This window comes from Microcebus murinus, chromosome 17 (genome assembly GCF_040939455.1).
Source record: "Microcebus murinus isolate Inina chromosome 17, M.murinus_Inina_mat1.0, whole genome shotgun sequence".
In the NCBI taxonomy this organism is placed as follows: Eukaryota; Metazoa; Chordata; class Mammalia; order Primates; family Cheirogaleidae; genus Microcebus; species Microcebus murinus.
Window position 1 is genome coordinate 42,316,927 of NC_134120.1, and position 26,728 is coordinate 42,343,654.

The 26,728-nt window shown below is 37.6% G+C and overlaps 1 protein-coding gene across 1 annotated transcript in view; it reads right to left on the reverse strand.

Annotated features, from left to right (window-relative positions):
• Positions 1-26,463, reverse strand: part of PSMA8 (proteasome 20S subunit alpha 8) — a 41,901-nt gene extending 15,438 nt beyond the window's left edge. The window contains exons 1-4 of the mRNA XM_012740449.2: positions 26,260-26,463; positions 19,622-19,748; positions 8,486-8,610; positions 3,109-3,231 (exon numbers count right to left, since the gene is read on the reverse strand). Of these exons, the coding sequence (XP_012595903.1) occupies positions 3,109-3,231; positions 8,486-8,610; positions 19,622-19,748; positions 26,260-26,361 (477 nt within the window). The 5' untranslated portion in view covers positions 26,362-26,463. The remainder of the gene's footprint in view (positions 1-3,108; positions 3,232-8,485; positions 8,611-19,621; positions 19,749-26,259) is intronic.
• Positions 26,464-26,728: the final 265 nt, after the last annotated feature.

Here is a 26,728-nt window from a genome sequence, read left to right on the forward strand (position 1 = left end):
CCTGTGCCTTGTAAGACTACAATGTAGCACTGCAAAGTGTTGTCATGCCAGGACCATAGCTATGTTCCCAATAGCCCACTGCAACATTCTATCAGGCTACCTGGTACAATATGTCGGAGTAACAAACAAACAAATATAAAAAAAAAACAACACAGAAGCAGGCTGGGTGTGGTGGCTCATGCCTGTAATCCTAGCACTCTGGGAAGCCAAGGCGGGAGGATCCTTTGAGCTCAGGAGTTTGAGACCAGCCTGAGCAACAGGGAGACCCCGTCTCTACTAAAAAAACAGAAAGAAATTAGCTGGACAGCTAAAAACATATATAAAAAATTAGCTGGGCATGGTGGCACATTCCTATAGTCCCAGCTACTCGGGAAGCTGAGGCAGGAGGATTGCTTGAGTCCAGGAGTTTGAGGTTGCTGCGAGCTAGGCTGATGCCACGGCACTCTAGCCTGGGCAAAAGAGTGAGACTCTCTCTGTCTCAAAAAAACTAAACAAAACTACAACAACAACAAAAAACACAAAAGCAAACAAAAAAGCAAAACATGATCTCATAGCTAAAGTGTTATAGTCTTTAGTAGCAGAAATCAAGTCAGAAGATTTATTTTATTCTACCTTCCAAGAATGGCTATCAATATTTATATGACATGCTTAGAAAATCATTTGGTCTAAAGGAGTTAGCATGATGTAGTGGAAAGAACATTGGACTAATACATTGAGTTCTAATTTCAGTATTGTTAGTAAGTAGGAGTATAAACTTAGCAGTACCTAAAATGAGTAGAATGACAATATGGTAGTGGGGTGCACATGTTGTGTGGCACATAGTGTTCACACGTTCCTGCTCCACTATGTGACCTGAAGACATCACAGTAAGAGTATAGTTTCAGAGCAAGATAATCAATGAAATTCCCCACAATTTAAAAATTCCATAATATTCTAAACTGAGATAAAACAAAAATACTTCTCCATATGTCTCCTGAAAGCAATTATATTAAAATGAAAAACTATGTAAACTTGAAAAATGCTGTGTTATACTATGGAAATGAAGGGTAATGATGTAATGATAAATACAAAGAGAAGATGACAAGCTTCAAAATATTTAAAGACCGAGTGTAATAACTTGGTTTGTTTAGGGCAGAGAATTGAGAGACACAAGAAATCTAGTATATGTAAAAGCTTTCTAAATGACAGAAAAAAATGTCTTATATATACTGCAAGTAAATTGATACCTTCTGATTACCAATTAGATTAGCAATATAGATTAAAGAAGATGCGCAGCTGACAGAAGTATTCTGATATTGATATTTGTCGCAAGAATACAATCTACTGTTTCACTGGCCTAGTTAACTGGTATATAAAACAGTATCTTATGAGTATGGTCAGCCACTTAAATCAATTTTTTTACTTAACACAAGCTATAAAGACCATCACAATATTTCCCCACTAATTTATATGGCTCTTAATAACAGTTAAATAAACTGTGTTTATTTATTTTTTTGAGACAAGGTTTCATCCTTTATTGTCCAGGCTGGAAAGCAGCAGCATGATCACAGCTCACTGCAACCTCCAACTCCCAGGCTCCAGTGATCCTCCTCCCTCAGCCTGGCAAGTTGCTAGTACTACAGGCATGTACTACCGTACCAGCTAATTGAAAAAAAAATGTTTGTGGAGGGTCTTGCTATGTTGCCCAGGCAGGTCTCAAACTCTTGGCTTCAAGCGATCCTCCCACCACAGCCTCCCAAAGTGCTGAGATTACAGGCATGAGCCACTGTGCCTGGCAGTAATAGTAATAGTAAAATAAACTTGGTATGAAACTATTAGAAGTCTAGGTATTTTAACTTTTAATAAAGTCAAAATCACTTATATTTTGTAGTGTAGTCTTATTCTTATACACGAGTATATGTAAAAATTCACTTCTGGAAAATAGATTTCTTTAGCTCCTAGACCAGGTGTCCTCAAACTACGGCCCACGGGCCACATGCCACCCACCTAGGACATTTATCCGGCCTGCTAGGTATTTTTGCTGCAGCTGCCTGTCCTCCTTAGCAGCGGACTCGTCCCGGGCCCACAGTGCATACTCTCCAACAGTCTGAGGGACAGTGAACTGGTCCCCCGTTTAAAAAGTTTGAAGACCCCTGCCCTAGACTTTTTTTTTTTTTGAGACAGAGTCTCACTTTGTTGCTTAGGCTAGAGTGAGTGCCATGGCATCAGCCTAGCTCACAGCAACCTCAAACTCCTGGGCTCAAGCAATCCTACTGCCTCAGCCTCCCGAGTAGCTGGGACTACAGGCATACGACACCATGCCTGGCTAATTTTTCCTATATATATTAGTTGTCCAATTAATTTCTTTCTATTTATAGTAGAGACGGGGTCTCGCTGTTGTTTAGTCTGGTTTCGTACTCCTGACCTCGAGCAATCCGCCTGCCTCGGCCTCCCAGAGAGCTAGGATTACAGGCGTGAGCCACGACGCCCGGCCTGCCCTAGACTTTTATATTGGATTTGAGTGCACCATTAAACAAAGTTAGTATTAGTACTGTCATTGAATGCCAAAATAAGAATTAACAACTTATCCAGAAAACAAATTATGATATATTCCAGGAATTATGTGGAGATTATCACTATGTACTATCATGCAAGTACAGATTCACAATTTGGGGTGCTCTGACTTGCCTACAATAGATAATGCATTAAATATTTTAGTAGGAATTTAAATATTCATCTAATTCTTTATTAAAACCAGAAAGATTATTACTATTCAAAGCAAGCATCTATCTGATACAATATTAATTTGGAAGAGTGAACAATGAATAGGAACTGGATTTCTCTTAGGCATTTATAAACACTTAGGTTTATTACATCTTTTCAAAAGTAGAAAAAAGACCCTATGCTTAATAAACCAAGGTGTTTCTGTATTCATCCAAAACCATCAGTTTCTGAATAAATGGTTACAGTTAGAAAGTTTGTTCCATGATCAATATTTTATCAGAATGGTGGTGATTAGTATTTTAATGCAACAAAATTTTATCATGTTCCTGAAAACAATAAAGAATTTACTGTGAATATATTTACTTAACTTCTAAAAATATACATATTAACAAATTTATGACTCACCTTCCAAGCATGGTAAGTACCAGAAGGATCTGTCTGATATAATCTTGGGATACCATCATCATCAAAACCTACGATTAAGGCAGAAATACCAAAGGGTCTTCGTCCATTGCTCTGGGTATATTTCTGAAAAATAAAATGTATTTTTAGGATAACACCATTATTAGGTTGGTGCAAAAGTAACTGTGGTTTTAGCATTGCTGACATTTGTCGTTTGATATAGGAATACATTCTTAAATAAATATGGTTATGCTATACATTATTTTAATGCTCATTTCTCACTTTACATATTCTTTTTTTGTTTTGTTTTGTTTTTTTGTTTTTTTGTTTTTTGAGACAGAGTCTCACTTGTTGTCCAGGCTAGAGTGAGTGCCGTGGCATCAGCCTAGCTCACAGCAACCTCAAACTCCTGGGCTCAAGCAATCCTTCTGCCTCAGCCTCCCGAGTAGCTGGGACTACAGGCATGCGCCACCATGCCCGGCTAATTTTTTTATATATATATATCAGTTGGCCAATTAATTTCTTTCTATTTATAGTAGAGACGGGGTCTCGCTCTTGCTCAGGCTGGTTTTGAACTCCTGACCTTGAGCAATCCGCCTGCCTCGGCCTCCCAGAGAGCTAGGATTACAGGCGTGAGCCACCGCGCCCGGCCTACATATTCTTGCTAATGACTTATTACTTGCTGTTTATTTTACATTTATTTTAGACTATGCAAATGATGTTAGACAAAAAGAAAATCTGAGTGATTTTCTTATTCAAGTTCAAAATGGGTCGTAAAGTAGCAGAGACAACTTGTAACACCAACAACGCATTTGGCCCAGAAACTGCTAATGAATGTACAGTGCAGTGCTGGTTAAAGAAGTTTTGAAAAGGAGAAGAGAGCCTTGAAGATGAGGAGTGCAGTGGCCAGGCATTGGAACTTAACAACAACCAATTGAGAGCAATCATCTAAGCTGATGCTCTTATAACTACATGAGAAGTTGCCGAAGAACTCAACATTGACCATCCTACAGTAATTTGGCATTTGAAGCAAATTGGAAAGGTGAAAAAGCTCAATAAAGTGGGTGCCTCATGAGCTGTCTGAAAATAAAAAAAAATAAAAATCATGGTTTTGAAGCATCATCTCCTCTTATTGTACGCAACAACAACAAACCATTTCTTGATCAAATTGTGATGTGTGACAAAAAGTGTGTTTTATATGACAACCGGTGATGACTAGCTCAGTGGCTGGACTGAGGAGAAGCTCCAAAGCACTTCCCAAAGCCAAACTTTCACCAAAAAAGGTCCTGGTCACTGTTTGGTGGTCTGCTGCCAGTCTGATTCACTACAGCTTTCTGAATCTCGGAGACATCATTCCACCTGAGAAGTATGCTTAGCAAATCAATGAGATGCACCGAAAACTGCAAAGCCTGTAGCTAGAATTGGTCAACAGAAAGGGCCCAATTCTCCATGACAACGTCTGTCCACAGGTCACACAACCAACACTTCAAAAGTGGAACGAATTGGGCTACGAAGTTTTGCCTCATCCGCCATATTCACCTGATCTTTTTGCCAACTGACCAACACTTCTGCAAGCATCTTGACAACTTTTTGCAGGGAAAATGCTTCCACAACCATCAGGATGCAGAAAAGGCTTTCCAAGAGTTTGTCGAATCCCAAAGCATGGATTTTTATGCTACAGGAATAAACTTATTTCTCGCTGAAAAAAATGTGTTGATGGTAATGGTTCCTTTTTTGATTAATAAAAATGTGTTTAAGCCCGGCTATAAGGATTTAAAATTCACAGTCCAAAACTGCAATTACTTTTGAACCAACCTAATACTTATCAAATAAAAAATTCTAATAATAAATGAAGCATTGCTGCCAAAATGATCTACTTTTCTGATTCTTATTCTATATATTAAAGATCTTTTTCCTGACCCTTTCTGGACTAATCTCAATTCATGATGAATTTTTTTTAAAACTTAAGCTGTACAGTCTATAAAATAGTATCACAAGTTTGTTTATACATGGTCTCAAAATTATTTTCTTGTTGCTTTGTATATATTTTGGTAACATAATTAGATCATAGTCTTCCTAATACAGCAGACAACTGTGTATTTATGCCATACCATTTTTGTTCTCAGTAAAGCTGATTTCAATGGGCTATGCTTTGGAAACATGTCCTTGGCTTACCTTGAGGGACACTATAATTGTTACTACTATTAATAAGTATTCTTACTTGATACTATTATTACCAAGTATATTATGTTAATTATGTACTGTTATCTCTATTTAAAAACTCAAGTAAGACAATTCTTTTAACCAGGCAAGGGGCTAATGTCTGTAATCCTAGCAATCTGGGAGGCTGAGGCAGGAGGATTTCCTGAGGTCAGGAGTTCGAGACCAGCCTGAGCAAGAACAAGACTCCATTTCTACCCAAAATAGAAAAAATTAGCCACCTAGTCTCCAAACTGGACTTGTGGCTTGTGAGGACTGGGAAATGCTCCTTGCAGTGAGGACTGGTGGCATTTGTGGCGGCACTGGGGGCTTCTGAGAATCTCCAAGCTGATGATCCTAGAGGAGAGTCAGTGTGGCAGAGGCAGAATGCCTCACTCTCCTTTCTAGTGTGTTATTCTGGGCTTCCATACTCCATAGAAATTTCACCACTCTCCTGGTGCTCTCCAGTATATTTCCTCCATGACTCTTGTCAAAATATAGCTGTTCATCATTTTTTCAGTTCCTTTTTGTGGGTAGAACCAGTACCAGGCAACTCCTGGTCATCTTGCTGATATAACTCTATTATATTATATGTTTTTTTATAAGTCACTTCAAAATCTGAATGCAAATAGGCTATGAATATAAACTCTTAAAGAATATGGTTTATGTTTTAATGTCTTTGTTCTTTCTAAGGTTCCTCATTCACACATAGGTATGAAGTAAATGCTTTGTAAATATACCTTAGAGGAGAGATCATTTTATTTAACTTGCTTAATTAACCATGTTCTTTTTTTAAATAAAAATACATGGACAGGGAGGGGGGGAAATGGGCATTTATTGAAACCTTAAAATCTGTACCCCCATAATATGCCAAAATAAAAAAAAAAAACAAAAAAAAATAAAAAAAAAAACAAAAAAAAATACATGGACAGGGTTAAAATAATTTAAAAGCATAAAAGGTGCACATGAGATATCTACTGTGGACCCCATAGCCCCAGGTCCGCTACTGCAGTGGCAATCCCAATGTCATAGACTTATGACAATGTTTCATGAATAGCTTTGATATTTCTAGAAGGAAATCTAAAAACCACAAGTGGGAACCTTATATATACAATGTTCTGCAGTTTATTTTTTGGTGGATGACTTTTTAACAAATGGGAAAATCGAAGCAAATAAAACAGAAAAATAGAATAATATAAAAATATTGGACTTTCTTGCAACATGAACTAACAAATTTTTTTAAAAAGGATAATTTTGTTATAACCCAATCAGTTAAAACTTTAACATATAGAATATATGAGTTTAAACAAATGGTAAAATCTGTGCCAATAAGTGTTCTAACTGCTTACAATATATTATTTACTCCATAATGCAAATCAACAAAGTAGGTATTATTTTAATGCTGATTTTACAAATAAGAAAACTGAAGCTAAAGTAGGTGAAATAGTTTGCCCAAGGCACTAAGAAGGAGCAAAGTCAGGATTCAAATCCCCAAAATGTGGCTCCTGCAGGCACACTCTTAACCATTTGAGTGCCTGTCAAAAGAAAACATAGTTTATAACATGAGAACTGAAAATAACAGACAAACGTGGAAAAAAATTCAACCTCACTGCTAATTATAAAACACAAATTAAAACAACTATTACAGTACTACATGATACTTATTTGTAAAATAAAAGAAAAATGAAAAACCCTACGTTGATGATTCTTCAGGGATACATTTATGCATTGCTAGTTGTACAATAAAAATTGGCTCAATCTTTCTAAGAAGCAATTTAGCTTCATATAAAGAGTCTTAAAACCAATTGTAATCTTTAATGTAGTAAGCCCATACTAAAAATTAATTTAACAAAATAATTCAAAGAATAAAAACAAAAGCCATAACAAAGATAGAATAATATTATTAGATTTCCAGAGAGACAGAAAGAGCAAAAGAAGAGAGAGAAAGAGAAAAGGAGAATAAAAGAAAATGGAAACAATGTAACTAAATTATCAGATAGCAACTAGAAACAGTATTATAGAATTAGTAAGAATAATAACTATAAAGACAACATTGCCATATATAAAGTACATAAGTGAAAAAATAATAAATATATACTTGATTACACTTAATGTTAAGCCATGTATCTATGCAGGGATTAAGAAGAAATCATATCTAAATCTGATCAGTTATGTTTAAATTTTGCCTTAGTCTATTTTGTGTTGTTATACCAGAATACCTGAGACTGGATAATTTATAAAGAACAGAGGTTTATTTCTTATAGTTAGGGAGGTTAGGAAGTCCAAGATCAAGAAGCCCACACCAAGCCATGGTTTTGGTGCTGTTTCATCCTAGTACCAACAGGCAAGAGAGCAGGTGTAAAGACAAGAGATTGTGAGAGAGAGCAGAGATTGAACTTGCAGCCTCAAGTCCTTTTATAATCAGAATTAATCCATTCAAGAGGGTGGATCCCTCATAACCTAAGTACCTCTAATTAGGCACCACCTCCCACCACTGTGGCATTAGGGATTAAGTTTCCAGCACATGCTTTTTGGGGGACATATTCAAATCATAATAGATATTTGGGTAAAAGAATAATTGGTGTCTTTGGAAAACATTTAAAGAATGGTTCTTATTATTATATCTCCAGAAAACCCCTTTAAAAGATTAGATTTATCAGCCTGGAGTGATAGCTCATGTCTGCAATCCCAGCACTTTGGGAGGCCTAGGCATGAGGAATTCAAGACCAGCCTCATCTCTATAAGAAACAAATTAAAAAAAAAAAAATTAGCTGAACATGATGGTATGTGTCTGTAGTCCTAGCTAATTGGGAGGCTGACCCTGGGAGATCATTTGAGCCTAGGAGTTGGAGATCATGGTGAGCTGTAACCACACCACTGTACTCCAGCCCAAGCAACAGAGCAAAACCCTGTCTCAAAAGATTAAAAAAAAAATTAGACGTACTGTTCTTTTAAATTTGAATATAATTCCCAGAATTAATACTGATTGAGATTTCTAGTAGTTAAATCAATGTATTCTACTGGAATAAGAGTGTGAGTATAAAAGAAGTGTGAGAAATAAAAAGGAATTTAATAGATTTAATAGACCAAATGGTTGGAGTAATTGTAGTATTTCTATGATAGGACTTATAATGATGAAAAGTGAGAAAACTCAAAGAAGTGTATTAGACCATGAGCTTACCTGCTTTAAAGTTGCTATGAAGCGAGTTATATATTCCACAGTAACTGGGTCCTCCACTGTAAGCTTATGGCTCTGACACTCCACACGGGCTCTGTTTATTACTACTCTAGCATCAGCAGTCAGTCCTATAAAAATAATCAAAATTTTACAAAAATACATTTTTTCAGTATGTTTTTCTTTGTCACATGAGTTTTAGCCTCCATGAAATCTTTTTCTTTCCTCTTTTTTTTTGAGACAAACTCTCACTCTGTTGCCTGGGCTAGAGTGCCATGGCATCCAGCCTAGCTCACGGCAACCTCGAACTCCTGGGCTCAAGCAATCCATCTGCCTCAGCCTTCCAAGTAGCTGGGACCACAGGCATGCGCCACCATGCCCAGCTAGTTTTTTCTATATATTTTCAGTTGTTTGCCTAATTTCTTTCTATTTTTGGTAGAAATGGGATCTCACTCTTGCTCAGGCTGGTCTCGAACGCCTAAGCTCAAATGATCTGCCGGCCTGTCTTCCAGAGTGCTAGGATTACAGGCGTGAGCCACCTCCGCCTGGCCTCAAATGAAACCTTTTTCTCTCATAAAACCTTTTTTTCCTCTCAATACATGCTCATCATACAGGATTTATAAAATTAAGTGTTACTTGCCCTACCTTCTGATTTATTTCATTTAAGACTTAATTTGGGCCAGGGGCGCAAATTTGGCTCACGCCTGTAATCCTAGCACTCTGGGAGGATCTCTCAAGGTCAGAAGTTTGAAACTAGACTGAGCAAGATTGAGACCCTGTCTCTACTAAAATAGAAAGAAATTAACTGGCTAACTAAAAATATATAGAAAAAATTAGCCAGAAATTGTAGTGCATGCCTATAGTCCCACTACCCGGGAGGCTGAGGCAGTAGGATCCCTTGAGCCCAGGAGTTTGAGGTTGCCGTGAGGTAGACTGACACCATGGCGCTATAGCCCAGGCAAGAGTGAGACTCTGACTCAAAAAAAAAAAAAAAAAAAAGGCCAGGCATGGTGGCTCACGCCTATAATCCTAGCACTCTGGGAGGCTGAGGCGGGTGGATTGCTCGAGGTCAGGAGTTCAAAACCAGCCTGAGCAAGAGTGAGACCCCGTGTTTACTATAAATAGAAAGAAATTAATTGGACAACTAAAAATACATAGAAAAAATCAGCCAGGCATGGTAGTGCATGCCTGTAGTCCCAGCTACTCGGGAGGCTGAGGGAGGAGGATTGCTTGAGCCCAGGAGTTTGAGGTTGCTGTGAGCTAGGCTGATGCCATGGCGGTCACTCTCGCCTGGGCAACAAAGTGAAACCCTGTCTCAAAAAAAAAAAAAAGCTTAATTTGATGCATTCTTACTTAGTTTTTAAAGAATAATGGTTTAAACACTCACAGTAAGCTGGACTTTTTATGAAAACAGAACCATTACTTCATTATTAAACGTATCCACTGAATTTAAACTGCATTCCACACAATTGTGAAATGTCACTTCTCAGTTTTTTGGCTAAAATTAAGGGTTTGAAAAATCAAGTCGGTTATCCTCCATCCAAAATGCTTGAGACAAGAAGTGTTTTGGATTTTTTTCAGGTCTTATAATATTTGCATTTTGCTTATCAGCTGATTATCCCAAATCTGAAAATCCAAAATGCTCCAATGAGCATTTCTTTGGAGTGTCATGTTGGTACTCAAAAAGTTCTAGATTTTACAACAATTCAGATTTTGGATTTTTAAATTTGGGATGTTCAATCTCTACCACAAATTTACCTTTAAGATATATTAATACAATGTAAAATTTTTACTATTAAGTGGGATCTACTTAATAGTAATTCTACATGCTACATGAAATAATTTTTCTTCAAATATTCTGATATTTATTTTATTTCAACATACTATGGGGGTATAAACGTTAAGGTTACATACGTTACTCTTGCCTCCCCTCCCCCCTGGAGTCAGAGCTTCAAGCGTGTCCATCCCCCAGACAGTGTGCATCACATTCACTTTGTATGTAAATACCCAATCCCTCCTTCCCCCTCCCACCTGCCCAACATCCGATAAATGGTTTTTGTTTTTTTTTAACATTTTGGTTACATTTTTTATCTTTGCCTCTCACTAGCAAGGCTTAGAGGTATGCCCTTCCCCTCCACAATGTTCACAACATCCCTCAGATGTGGGACTATCTCCCAAACCTCCAAATCCCTCGTGAACACCACCACCCTTTGAGCACCATAGTGTTAATCAGTCAGTACCAATTTGATGTTGATATTCTGATATTTCTTAAGGTTTGTTTTCCAAACAGTACAGGCACAACTGTAAGAATAACAACATCAACAAAAGTGTAATTTTTTCAAATAGAACTCCATGTTTTTCTGATATGTGCTCACTGTAAAATACGCCAACAGAGAACAGAAGCTATCACATTTCAAAATTTAAAACCATATTATCCATATTCCTCTATGACCTACTATTTTTAATCTATATTATAGCTAATCTCCTATGTCTATACATACAGATTGTCCTAGCCAATCTTCTGTTCCTGTAACAGAAAACCACAGATTGGGTACTTCAGAAAGAAAAGAAATCTGTTTCTCACTGTTTGGGAGGCTGGGAAGTCCAAGAGCATGGTACTGGCATATAGTGAGGGCCTTCTTGGTATATCATAATATGGCAGAAAAACATGATATGGCAAGATGCAGAGACAGAGAGAAAAAGCAGGCTAACCACGCAAGGTAACCAATACACTCTCATGATAATGGCAGGAATCTGCTTACCAGGGCAGAGCCCTCATGATCTGGTATCTTATTCCGTTTTGTGTTGCTACAGAGGAATACCTGAGACTGGGTAATTTAGAAATAAAAAAGGTTTATTTGGGTCACAGTTCTACAGACTGTACAAGACGCATGGCACCAGCATCTGCTTAGGGTTTCAGGCAACTTCCAATCAAGGTGGAAAGTGAAGGGGAGCAGGCATGTCATATGGTGACAGAAGGAGCAAGAGAGAGAATATGGGAGCCATACTCTTTAAACAGCCAGTTCTTGTTTGAACTAACAGAGCAAGAACTAACTCATTACCATGGGGAGGGCATCAATCTATTCATGAGGGATCTGTCCCCATGACCCAAACATCTCCTACTAGGCCCCACCTTGAACACTGGAGATCAAATTTCAACATGAGATTTGGAGGGGACAAACATTGAAACTGTGTCAACTAATCAGCCCATTAAAAAGTTCTGCCTCTCAACACTGTTATAATGGCAGTTAAATTTCAACATGAGTTTTGTAGGGACATTAAAACCACAGCACTCTGCTCCTGACCCCCCAAAACTTATATACTTCTCGAAATACAAAATACATTCATTCCATCCAAATAGTCCCAAAATCTTAACTCCTTAACTCAATTCAGCATAAACTCAAAAGTCCAAAGTCAAGAGTCTCATCTAAATCAGACGTAGGTGAAACTCTAGGCATGACTTATCCCATGGCAAATTCTCTCCACCTGGGAGCCTGTGACATCAAAACAGGTTGCCCACCTCTAAAATATAATGGTGGGACAGGTATAGGATAGACATTTCCATTCTAAAATGGGGGAAGAGGTAAGGAAAAAGAGTAATTGGTCCCAAGTAAGTTCAAAATCCAACAGGGTAAACAACATTAAACATAAAAGCTTCAGAATCATCTTTTATTCCATGTGCTGCCTCTTGGACACACTGGGGAGTTTGGTCCTGCAAAGCCTCAGGAAGTCCACCTCTATGGCTTTGCTGGGCTCAGCCTATGCAGCAGTTCTCCTAGACTGACATTGTATACTGGTAGCTATACAGTTTGGGAGTCTTGGGGGTGGCCCACTAGGTTTTGCCCTAGTAGGAGCTCTCCATGGAAGTTCTGACTCCCACCTCACATTTCTGCTCAGCATTGCCCTGCTAGGGTCTCTCTGTGGTAGCACCACCTCCTGACAAACTCTATGTATACTTCCAGGCTGTTCTTGACGTCCTTTGAAATCTAGATGAAGGAAGTTATGCCCCTCCCCTCCATAGTTTTTGCATTCTGCCCACCTGCAGAATTAGCACCACAGGTATGCAACCAAGGTTTATGACTTGTATCTTCTAGAGCAGCAAGTGGAGCCACCCTAGGGCCACTTAAGCTAGGGTGGCCATGGAACCCTGCATGGGACTGCAAGGAGCAGAGACCAGAGGTGGCCCTAGACAGTGGCCCATCCCTGAAGTCATTCTGCCTTTCTAGAGTTCTGGGCATATGATGGGAGGGGCTGCCTTGAAAATCTCTAAAATGCTTTTGGGAATTTTCTCCCATTATTTTAACAAATAGCCTCTGATTTTATCTCCATACTAATCTCATCAAAGGCTCCTTGGTCTCACCCTTGGAATCTTCTGCTGAAAATGTTGTTTCATTCTCTATCACATGGCCAGGCTGCAAATTTTTCAAATCTTTCCACTCTGTTTCCCTTTTAATTATAAATTCTGTCTTTAAATTATCTCTTTCCTCTCTTATTTTACTTTAAGTAGTTAAAAGTAGCCATGTAGCAGCCTGAATGCCTTGCTGCTTAGATATTTCTTCTACCATATAACCTAATTTGTCATTCTTAAATTCTGCCTTTCATAAATCCCTGGAGCATGAACATAGTTCAGCCAAGTTTTTTGCTGCTTTATATCAAGGATAGCCTTTGCTCTAGTGTCCAAAATTTTATTTTTCAGTTCCATTAGATACCTCATCAGAATGGCCTTTATTGTCCATATCAACATTCTGGTCACAACCACTTAAGTAATCTCTAAGAAGATTTAGAATTTCCCCACAGCACTCCTCTTCTGAGTCTTTACCAGAATTGCCCTCAGTGCTCCATTTATGGCTTTTTCCAGCACTCACTTCAAAACTGTTCCAGCCTCTACCTATTACCCAGTTCTAAGCCACTTCCACATTTTCAGTTATTTGTTACAGAAACAGCTCCACTTCTTGCCCACAATTTTCTGTCTTATTCCTTTTTCTGTTGCTATAACAGAATCTACAAACTGGGTAACATATACAGAAGTTTATTGAGCTCACAGTTCTGAAACTGGGAAGCACAACAGCATGACACTGGCAACTGATGAGAGTCATCCTATGGTATAAGATGGAAGTTAGCAAATGAGCCAGTGAGGGAAGTGGGCTGAACTCATCCTTTTTATCAGGATCTGACTCCAGTTATAACTAAACTCACTCCTGTGTTAATGACATTAATTCGTGTGTGAGGGAGGAGCCATCAGTATCATGTTAATGAGGACAGAGGGATTAAGTTTCCAACACATGAACTTTTGTGGGATGTATATAAATCATAGAACAGGTTCTACCACCTCCTTTTTACATTGCCACTAAATAATAATAATGATATGGCAGTTGCAATAGCAATGGCAGTATGATTAGTAATGAATAGCAGTATTCATGAAACATTCACATATGTCAGATATACAATTCCAATTCTTCACATGTATTAACTCTATTAATTCTTACAACAATAAATAAGGTACTCAGATAAGTAAACTGAGGTAAGGAGCAGGTAAGTACTTTGCTCCCAGTTACAGGTTTAGCAGATAATGAAGTATGTCTTCGAATCCACTTAATATGACTCCAGAGCCTATGTTTTTAAGCCATTGTATGGCTATACCATGATTTATCATAATGATTCTCTAATAATAGACATTTAGGTATTTGCCAATTACAAAAACCAATTAACATGAGAAAAATAATATTTGTGAATGCTTTACTGTGCCAAAAAGATACATACATATTAAGGTTATTTTTATATTAAAAATAGTTAGAAAGGTATATGCATCAGAGGTTAAAGAAGTCCATATCATTTACATTAAAATTATTCCTTTTTTCCCTATTGTCTTTTATTGTGGTAAAACATACATAAAATTTACCATTGTAACCATTTTTAAGTGTACATTTCAGTGACATTAAGTACATTCACATGTGTGACCATCACCACCATTCATCTCCTGAACTTTTCATCTTACAAACCTGAAACTCTGTACTCATTAAATAACTCCTCATTCTACCCTGACCCCCATTCCCTGGCAAGCACCATTCTACTCCTTGTCTCTATAAATTTGACTATTCTAGTTCATAAAGTGGAATCATCATACAGTATTTGTCCTATGGTGACTGGGATAAAGGTTCATATGTGTTGTAGCATATGTCCAAATTTCCTTCCTTATTAAAGATGAATTATGGTCTACTGTATGTACACACCACATTTTGTTTTTTCACTCATCCATCAATGCACATTTGGGTTGCTTCTACCTTTTGGCTATTATGAATAATGCTATGAACATAGGTATACCAATATCTGTTCAAGTCTATTTTCAATGCTTTTCATATATGTGAAGTGGACTGCTAGATTATATGCTAATTCTCTTTAATTTTTTTGTGGAGTAGTCATACTTTTTTTCATAGTGACTGTACCATTTTACAATCTCATCAATAGTGCAAGAGGATTCCAACTTGTCCACACCTTTGCCAACATTTGGTATTTTGGGGATTTTGTTTGTTTGATAATAGCCATACTGATAAATATAAAGCGGTGTATCACTGCAGTGTTTTGTTTGTTTGTTTGTTTGTTTGAGACAGTTTCACTTTGCTGCCTGGGCTAGAGTACATTGGTGTCATTATAGCTCACTGCAATCTTCAACTCCTGGGCCCAAGTGATCCTCCTGTCTCAGCCTTCCGAGTAGCTCGGACTACAGAAGGGTGCAACCACCTCCAGCTAATTTTTTCTACTTTTGGTAGAGATGGGGTCTTGCTCTTGCTCAGGCTGATCTTGAACTCCTAAGCTCAAGCAATCCTCTGCCTCAGCTGCCCAGAGTGCTAGGATTACAGGTGTAAGCCACCATGCCCAGCCATCACCGTAGTTTTGATTTGCATTTCCCTAATTATTAGTGTTCCATGGTGAGGTCTATGCAAACTAACCCCCAAAGGCCAAGGAAGCTGATAGGCCAAAGAAAGAGACTGACAAGTCCATTTTCTCAGAAAGAAACATTTGATAAGGACTTACAAACAGTAGCTATGTCCTAGTTGGTAGAGAGATGGTGGATATCCACCCTGCTATACCCCAGACCCAGGACTTACATACCAAAGGGGAGCAATGTATAGGACAACTGATTGACCACTTGGGAAGGCAAGACTTTGTCTAAGGGCAGGATTCATGGTAAGTACTTGTTTATAACAACATCAAGGCTGTCTGGACCTAAGGGCAGGATTTAAAGCAAGTAGGTAGAAGTAGAAATCTTGGAGGCATTCCCCAAACTGGGGTTAATCAAAAGTCAACATGGCCAATTAACATCGAAGATGGAGTTGTTTTAGCCTCCACAATCAGTGATGTTGATCATATTTTCACCATCATTTGTGCTTACTGGCCATTGATATTATTGTAAATGGAATTGTTTTTCTTAATTCCCTTTTCTGATTGTTCATTGTTAGTGTATAAAAATACAACTAGTTTCTGGGTATTGATTTTGTGTCCTACAACTTTGCCCAACTTGTTTATTATTTCTAATAATTTTTTGTGCAATCTTTAGTTTTCTATATTTAAGATCATGTTATATGTTAACAGAGACAATTTTTCTTCCTTCCCAATTTAGATGCCATTTATTTCTTTTTGTAGCCTAACTGCTCTAAGATTTTCATTACTATGTTGAATAGTACTGGTAAAAGTGGATATATTTATCTTGTTCCTGATTCTAGAGGAAAAGCTTTCAGTCTTTCACCACTGAGTATAAAGTTAGCTGTGAGTTTTTCATATATCGCTTTGATTATGTTGAGGTAATTTTCTTCTATTTTTAGGTTGTTGAGTATCATTATCAAGAAAAGAGTGTTAAATTTTGTCAAATGCATTGTTCTGTATCAATTGATATAACCATGCAGTTTTTTTTTTTTTTTTTTTTTTTTGAGACAGAGTCTCGCTTTGTTGTCCAGGCTAGAGTGAGTGCCGTGGCGTCAGCCTAGCTCACAGCAACCTCAAACTCCTGGGCTCGAGTGATCCTTCTGCCTCAGCCTCCCAAGTAGCTGGGACTACAGGCATGCGCCACCATGCCCGGCTAATTTTTTATATATATATCTCAGTTGGCCAATTGATTTCTTTCTATTTATAGTAGAGACGGGGTCTCGCTCTTGCTCAGGCTGGTTTTGAACTCCTGACCTTGAGCAATCCGCCCGCCTCGGCCTCCCAAGAGCTAGGATTACAGGCGTGAGCCACAGCGCCCGGCCTAACCATGCAGTTTTTTATTTCATTCTGTTAATGTTGTATATTACATTGATTGATCTTCATATGTTGAACCATCCTTGCATTCTAGGAATAAATTCCAGTTGATTGTGATGTGTGATACTTTTAATATTCTGAATTCATTTTTCTAGTATTGGTGAGGATTTCTGCATCACTTCTCATAAGGGATATTGGTATATAGTTTTTATTTTCCTGTGGTATCTTTGCCTGGTTTGGGGATCATGGTAATGCTGGTTTTATAGAATCAGTTTGCAAGTGTTCACTCCTCCTCAATTCTCTGGAAGAGTTTGAGAAGGACTAATATTAATTCTTCTTTAAAACATTTTGCAGAATTCACCAGTAAAGCCATTAGCTCCTGGACTTTTCTTTGTTGGGATGTTTTTGATAACTGATTCAACGTTTTCTTATGTCTATTCAGATTTTATGTATCTAATTAAGGTAATTTGTGTGTTTCAAGGCATTTTGTTAGTGTACAATTATTCATAGTACTCTCTTAAATCCTTTTTATTGGTATTAATGCCCCCTTTTCATTCTCATTTTAATTGAGTCTTTTCTTTGTTTTCTTAGTCAAAATAGCTAAAGGTTTGTCAATTTTTTTGATCTTTTCAAAGAATTTGGTTTTGTTAATTTTCTCTATCATTTTTCTATTTTCTGTTATTTATCTATGCTTATTTTATTGCTTTACTTTTTAATTTTTTTACTTCACTTTTTTACTTTATTGCTTCTGCTAGCTTTACATTTAGTTTATGCTTCTTTTTATAGTTTTAAGGTATAACGTTAGGTTGTTGAACTGAGATTTTTCTTTTTCAATGTGTTTACAGCTATAAATTTTCCTCTTAGAACTACTTTCAATACACCCCATAAGTTTTGATATGTTATTTTTTTTTCCTCTCAAGAGATTTGCTAATGTCCCTTGTGATTTTTTTTTCACTGATCCATGGGTAATTTAGGAGTATATTGTTTAACTTCTACATGTTGTTGTTTTTTAACTTTTCTTTTTGCTATTGATTTCTAGTTCTAGTCCATTTTGATGAGAAAATATACTTTGTATGATTTCAATCTTTTAAAATGTATTAAGGCCTGTTTTATGGCAAGATCATTCCTTTTTTAAGATAGTAGGACAAAGGCTATTTTGTCCTGAATGAGGTTTTTTGGTTCTTTGTTAATTTTGTTTTTTAAGAAGTGGGATCTTACTATGTTGCCCAGATTGGATTCAAACTCCTGGGCTCAAGTGATCCTCTTGCCTCAACTTCCCAAGTAGCTGGGATTATAGTCATGTATCATTGCATTGGCTTGATTAAGGTTTTTAAGCTACAATATAAAATTCTAGTTTAAAAAAAGTATAATTAGAAAATAAGCAAAAATGACATGAGGCATGTTTTATTCACTGTACAGATGCAAATAAGCACCTGAAAATGTGTTCAACATCACTAGCCAGGAGGAAAATATAATTTATACCTACAATTAGATATCACTACATACCTGTAAAAATGTCTAAAATAAAAAAGAGTAAAAACACCAAATGCTGCTGAGGATGCAGAGACAATGAATTCTTTGTACATTTCTAGATGGAATTTAAAATAGCATAGCCACTCTGGAATACAATTTGGCAGTGTTTTATAAAACTAAATATGGATTACAGCAATTGCACTCTTAGAAATTTACCCCAGAGAAAGGAAATCCTATGTTCACACAAAAATTTATACACAAAAGTTCACAGAAGCTTTATTTAGAATATTCAAAAACTGGAGGCCGGGTGCAGTGGCTCATGCCTGTAATCCTAGCACTCTGGGAGGCCCAGGTGGGCGGATTGCTCGAGATCAAGAGTTCGAAATCAGCCTGAGCAAGAGTGACCCCATCTCTACTATAAATAGAAAGAAATTAATTGGTTAACTAATATATATAGAAAAAAATTAGCCAGGCATGGTGGCACATGCCTGTAGTCCCAGCTACTTGGGAGGCTGAGGCAGGAGGATTGGTTGAGCCCAGGAGTTTGAGGTTGCTGTGAGCTAGGCTGACACCACAGCACTCACTCTAACATGGGCAACAAAGTGAGACTCTGTCTCAAAAAAAAAAAAAAAAAAAAACTGGAAATAACTCAAATGTCCTTCAATGTGAGAGTTAACAAACTGTGGCGCATTCATAAGATGGACTACTAGTCAGCAATTAAAAAAATAGACTGTTGTTACCTGAAACAATTTGGATAAATTGTAAGAGAATTATGCTTAATAAAGAAGACCATTCTGAAAAGGTTATATATCATATGACTTTATCCATATAACATTCTCAAAATGTTACAGACACAGAGAATAGACAATGGTTTCTAGAGATTAAAGATGGAGAGATGGAATAGTATGAGGTAGCCTTGTCATGATGGGAGAGTTGTATATCCTGACTGTAGTGATGGCTCCATGAATCTGCACATTAGATAAATGAAATAAAACGAAACACATACACATATGCATGCATGAATGCATGTAAAACTGGTGACATTTGAATAAACTCTTTGGACTAAATGAATGTCAATTTACTGGTTTTGAAGATGTTACCATTAAGGGAAACTTGGTAAAAGCAGACTTCATGTTTTTGGTAACTTCTGAACCATAATTATTTCAAATCAAAAGTTATTAAAAGAAAACAGCTACCTAAAGTTTTAAGTAAGGTAATGTAATATATATCTTTTAACATTTATGCTTTATCAAAGCTCATTATCAGAAATCCTGGTTTACAAATTTGAGATTTTCCTTTAAAAAAATTGCTTTTAGTAAGAAATGAAGTGTGACTGTATGTTATATAAATATAGCACAACTGCAGCAGTGAGACCAATTGTGTTGCCCTACTACACTAAGGTACTATGTATCACTATTGTAGGTCCGTAAGTACCTGCAAAAGCCATGCAGACGTGGTCATCAAGGGCACAAATCTTCCTTACAGTTCTTTCATCTTGAAGCTTGGCAACAGATTTTTTTTCTACCCCAAGCACAACTATATTGGTACCTCGAATTCCAACCTGTCAAGTCATTTAAGAAAATATAATCAGTTGTCAGTTTTAAGTATAAAATCAAGTTATTCTAAAATTCTAAAATCAGTTATTCATGACTTGGGGGAAAAGGCTCATTTTTAAACATTCAATAAAAATGGGAAAAGTAGACATCTAGGAAAACAGCTACGTAGGTACAGGCATACTGGAAGTTCATTTTCCAAACTCAAAGCAAAAAAGACAAATAGAAATTGCAAAGAAAATACCAATGCTGAAACTACATGAGTGACCTGAACTCATACAACATACCTAAAAGAGTGCTATCTAGAAACAGTAAATCCTCACTTAATGTCATTGATAGGTTCGTGGAAACTGTGGCTATACGTAAAACAACATATAACAAAATCAATTTTACCACAGGCTAATCGATATAAATAAAAGTTAAGTTTCTAGGAAATATTTCTGGTCACAAAAACATCACCAAACTTCTAAATAAAGACCCCAAACACTTCTAATATTAAACATTGAAATAAATGTGAACTATACATACACCTGAGAAAGATTAAAAAAATAAGTAAGATGGCCGGGCGAGGTGGCTCACGCCTGTAATCCTAGCACTCTGGGAGGCCGAGGTGGGCGGATTGCTCGAGGTCAAAAGTTCGAAACCAGCCTGAGCAAGAGCAAGACCCTGTCTCTACTATAAATAGAAAGAAATTAGCTGGACAACTAATATATATAGAAAAAATTAGCTGGGCATGGTGGTGCATGCCTGTAGTCCCAGCTACTTGGGAGGCTGAAGCAGAAGGATCGCTTGAGCCTAGGAGTTTGAGGTTGCTGTGAGCAAGGCTGATGCCACAGCACTCACTCTAGCCTGGGCAACAAAGCGAAACTCTATCTCAAAAAACAAAAAACAAAAAAACCCCAACCAAGTAAGACAATTATTTATCCAATTTTTGGTGAATCAGTGAATGATGGCTGTCACAGTGCTGGTGGGTTAAATCAAGGAAGGTTTTCAAAGCAAAATTGTAAGGAGCACATCCTACCTCATGCAGTTCAAACACCAAATATGATGAGCTCCCTGAGTGCTTTCGTACTGCATTGTTTATTGTCCTCATTTGTATTATACTTTATTTTATTATTCAATTGTTTGTATTCATTCATTCATTTTCCAACCTGCTTATCCCAGTCCAGGGTTGTGGGTGGCTGAAGCCTATCCCAAAAGCTCAGGGCATAAGGTGGAAACCAACCCTGGATAGGACACCGTTCCATTGCAGGGTGGGTTCACATGCACACTCACTCAGACTGGGACGATTTAGCCATGTCAATTATCCTAACATATATATTTGTAGTATGTGGGAGGAAGCTGCAGTGCTTGAAAAAAAACTCTTACAGACATGGGGAGAACAGGCAAACTCCACATAGACAGGAGTCTTGAATGGGAATTGATTTTTTTCCCATCATCAACATTATAACAAAATGACGTTAAATAAAATGACCTTATTTGAGGATCTGCTACACAGTATATGAACCAAAATGGAAGAATATGCTAGGAATCCATGTGGTTTCCTCATAGTGTGGGTACTACTTGGATTTTTCAGCCGTTAGAACTATGAGAAACTTCTATTGTTTATAAGGTATCAGTGGCCAAATCCAGAAGCAGAGGCATCTTTGACTCCTTCCTCTCCAGTACCTCTTACTCTGCCAACACCATCCAAATAATCATCAAATTATGTAAACCATATTGCTAACGTTTCTCTGGAATCTGCTTTATTTCCATTTATGCCCCAACTCCTAGTAAAATCTATTAATAGTATCATACTTTCACAGACTCCTAACTGTTCTCCCTGCTTCTCTTCTTGACTTCATCCAATTCACTGACCACAATGTAGCCTGAGAAATCTTTGGAAAATAAAAAAAGATAATCTGAATGTGGCATATTCCTACTTAAAACTTGAACAGGTAGGGACCATTTCTCACCAAGCAAACCAACACAGCAGAGAGCTATACATGACACAACGGATGGAGGGGCTGTAATATTCACTCTATGTCCTTCTGCAGAGAGGCTAATGCACACAGGCTTTTTCTGTACAGAAAAAGCATGGCCACCAGGAACTCGGGACTCACATCTCAACAGTTCTCTTAGAGTAGGAAAGCTACCACTGTCTCATTAGAAAAGTCTTAAGGGTAGACTTATATCATTTGAGTCACATGCTCGTTGCTGTGGCCAGGAGAACAGAAAATATGAATGACCCCAGCTGGGTCACGTGAGTACCTCTGTGGTTGGACAAAGGAATGACAACAGCCACATCAAAACTCTTCAAGGCCTCTTACTCCCTCAGGACAAAGTATATTCTTATTTACATGGTTTAAAGGCATGTCACATGATCTGGCACCAGATTTTACCTTAACCTCTTCCTGTTTTTCCATTGCTTCGGCAATGCTGAATGCTTTTCAGTTCACAGAATATAGTTGCCTTTTTTTTTTTTTCGAGACACAGTCTCAGTCTGTTTCCTGGTCTAGACTGCTATGGCGTCAGCATAGCTCACAGCAACCTCAAACTCCTGGGCTCAAGCGATCCTTCTGCCTCAGCCTCCCGAGTAGCTGGGACTACAGGCATGCGTCACCATGCCCGGCTAATTTTTTCTATATTATTTTTAGTTGTCCAGCTAATTTCTTTCTATTTTTAGTATAGACGGGGTCTCTCTCTTGCTCAGGCTGGTCTCGAATTCCTGAGCTCAAAGAATCCTGCCGCCTCAGCCTCCTAGAGTGCTAGGATTACAGCCGTGAGCCACTGTGCCTGGCCATATAGTTGTCTTTTGCTACTTGTCTTCCCACAAGCTATTTCCTGTCTAAAATACTCTTTACTCTTTCTTCTTCTTCACTTTGTTACCTTTCATCTTTCAGCTGTCCACTTAAATATTACTTTTTCAGGAAGACTTCCCTGACACCTAGAGTTCCCACAATGCTTCATATCTTCCCCATTATAATACTCATTTAGGTCTTGTTAGGACTATTTACTTAATCATCTAACTTTCTTGCTAGATAGGTAAGCTCTCTGTGGACAGGGACTGAGTCTACCTTGTTCATAATGAAACCATATGACCCATCACCATGTTTGGTATATGTAAGTGTTAAAAAAAAAATGCCTGGAAATAACAAATGAATGTGCAGGAAGAACCATAGATGAAATTGAAGGAAAATGAGAAAACAACAGAATAGTAAGCAATAACAGCTACTTTCTGCGAACCAGATTCTGTGTAAGATGCCTAACATACACCATTGCCTCATTTCACTTTCACATCAACCTTAGGAACCAGGTGCTATTTTGATGCTTATTTTACCACTAAAGAAACCAAAGCTTAGAGAAGTTGTCTTAAATGATACATATCTGGTTTCTACATTCAGCTAATTCTACATTCAGATAATGACAGCTAATTAATACACAAATATTTACTGAACAAATTTCCTGGTATAATGCAAACAGCAGAGGCTTTGGAACTAGAAAAATTTGAGCATGAATATGGGTTCCATCACTTTCTAGCTAGGTATTTTTAGCAGGTATGAAAGCTTTGGAATCATAGCTTCATATATATAAAAAGGGGATTAAATACTGTCTTTAATGTTACATAATATACATAAAATGCCTGGTAAAAGTATTACTTAAATGTACCTTCTTCCCTAGTCCCCTCCATTGTATATTGTGTGTTAGAAATACAAAAAAGAATTATGCCATCTAGATCCTTAAAGATGTTACTATCCTGTCAGTACAAGATCATTTATTTATTTTTGGCAGGACTACAAGTAATTTTTACTTTATTCTCTTTTCTGTATTCTATTTTATTCTATCTTTATTCTCTTTTCTGTATTCTACTTTATTTTCCATGTTGGTGTGAGATTATAAAATATACTTGAAATTAAAGAGAATATGAGGCCAAATAGTAAATACTATACAATACTCTGTGGTACAGATTATGAATTCAGGCCAGGTGTGGTGGCTCACACCTGTAATCCTAGCGCTCTGGGAGGCCGAGGAGGGAGGACTGCTTGAGCTCAGGAGTTCGAGATCAGCCTGAGCAAGAGTGAGACTGTTTCTACTAAAAAAATAGAAAGAAATTAGCTGGAGAACTAAAAGTATATATATATGTATATATATATATATATATAATTAGCCAGGCATGGTGGTGCATGCCTATAGTCCCAGCTACTTGGGAAGCTGAGGCAGGAGGATTACTTGAGCACAGGAGTTTGAGGTTGCCTGTTGCTAGGCTGATGCCATGGCACTCTAGCCTGGGCAACAGAGTGAGATCCTGTCTCAAAAAAACAAAAACAAACAAACAAAAAAAACCAAAAAACAGATTATGAATTCAGAAGAAAAAGATCCAAGATGACTGGTATAGATCAGAGAAGGCTTCGTGATGAAGAAAAAATGTGCAGAGATTCTTAAAGCCTAAATAAGATGCAAAGCAGCAGAAAGAAAGATGTTTTCCCCTCTCCCATGTCAATAGGCAGAAGCTTATATTAGTGAAACTAGGAAGCCATCTACATGGAAGACTGATGGCTAGACTGTGGAGCTGAGATTTGATAAAGTAGGAAATATGGAACTAATAACAGTTTGGGGTCAGGGAAAGGACAGAATAAGGAATGATAACAAATCTTATCTTTTCCATGGGAATACTGTAAAGGATTTATCTTTTTTCCCTAAGAAGAAAGGTATTACATCTCCAAAATGTTATTCAAACATATTTTGCATTTATAGAAAAGGGAACTAAAGCAAAAAGATAACAGACCTCTCGTCTCACTTCTTGCTATAAGATAATCAAGAAGGAAACAGAACTCAAGGCCTCTTATCATGGCCCATACAACTTTTTATATTACTAAATAATATCACAGCTACATACTGGTCAAAACTGGTCAACTTTGGCTTATTTATAATTCATCATATCAACTGTTATTTATATACAGAATATTTGGTGACATATTTTAATAAGTGCCATTAAAAACTTTACTGTATATAAAAGATCATAACACCCTCAAGGAAACACAATGAGTAACTCCATACAAACATGTAAATTATAATTTCAGAATCCTGAGACAAAAGTGTCTCATCCTTCCAATGTATCTTTAAAAATGCCCACTGTAGGTATTTTTATATCCTTACCCTTTTACCACTCATTACAAAGGAACTATCAATCAGTTCTATAGCACTCTTAAAACATGTTAAATGAGCCAATGTGGTTTCTTATTACACCCCAGTCTTCTCCCATTACTCCCTTTATTTTAGGCTCTAAAACTTGGGCATTATTTTCTAACCATATGCTACATGCCATGCTGGGGATTATATAACTTTTTGTTTTTATCAAAATGGTACCCTTTTGGTTTAAGCTACATCAGGCTTTCCTTAAATTTACAATTCTAAAAAAATTACCTATAAAACAGAAATGAAACAAATGGGCCCAATTAAATAGAAAAATACTTTAAAAATGATCTTTCTAGTTTTTTTTAACCACTTTACATTTGATAGATTTATAATGAAAGTGAATTATTTCCTACCATAACAAAGTTGGTATGGAAAGTGAAAGAAAATAGACACTGCTAGACTTAAAAATGTATGGTGTATTCTCATAGCTACTGTCTCAATTTCCAAAATACACAACAAACATGCTCATGAAATTTGAGAGCTAAAAAAAAAAACTTGGATCCTTTTGAATTCACAGGCTAAGACTTGGAAGATCTGGGGTAATAGATCTTGGGTCACTAGGGCACTTTTGTCCTTTTAAATTTTTATAAATCACTAGGATTATTGAATGTAGTTAAAATTTGGCAGCAGTATTACTGCTACCCTGAGTATTTAAAAGTTTTTCTGTAATGTGGATACATAAGTTTAAAGTAGGGTATAATCTCTCAAGAAATTCTGAGTATTAAAGATAAAAAAAAAGTGGCAAAAAAGTGGAAATTCTTGGGCTTTTGAGTCTCTAAAAGGCGTCAAATATTGGGACAATTATCTTTAATGGGTGTGCTTGAATTAGCATTTTTAATCATTTGTCAACAAGGATTTTATTTTACATTTATTTAGTCCATACTTCAGGGGCAGGCATGATCAATTTTATCATAATTGTTATTAAACAATAGTTCCCAACATGAAGAAACTGTTAACTTTTTCATGAGGCTCTGAACTCCTGAAGAACTGGGCCAAGGAGCATTCAAATAGGCTGTTACAGGTTAGAAGTTTTTCCTTCCCTTACTGTCAGACACACCATTAATATCTCTTCTAGAGTCAAGGCTACAACACCTTCTTCCCACGACGCCCGGTTTTGTGTCTGTATCTGTTGTTAAACAAGGGCGGTTGTACAATAGAAACCGATGAATCTACCAATTTTTACTCCACCACTTCCAGCCCAAATCTCAAAAGCAGCATCTCCCTCAATAAAAGGGACGAAGCAATTTTCCCAAGTGGGGGACTCTCCTGGCTGCCTAGGCTGAAGCGGGGGTCACTAAAGCCTGACAAGGAACAGGGGCGACAGTCTGGCAGTTGCTCGCTCACCGCAGTGGATCCTTTTTTCACCGCTTCCTGGGCATATTCCACCTGAAAAAGGTGTCCATCTGGGGAGAAGACAGTGATTGCTCTGTCGTACCGAGACGCCATGCCACAGGACTACGAGGATTCCCACCGAGCTCCTAACTCTACCGCAGCTGAGGCGGCTGAGAGGGCCGCTTGCGCCACCACGTGCTGCCGCCCGGAAGTGCTAGCCACGCGCTGCCAGCGGCCTCCCGGAAGTGCTCGCCTCCCGCCCGCGTGACCCCAGCGGTGGCTGTGGGTTGGTGGTGTTCCTCCCCAGCCCTTGGTACCTGGTAAATACATCCTGGTTTTCCCGCGGCAGTGTTGCCCCAGGGGTGATGTCAGGTACCTCGGGTTAAAAAATGGTATCAAAAAATAGGGCTTTAAAGACCATGTTTTATTGAGGTATTTTTGTTATGGCATACCTGTTAGAGAAACTGTGGTAAGTTAAATT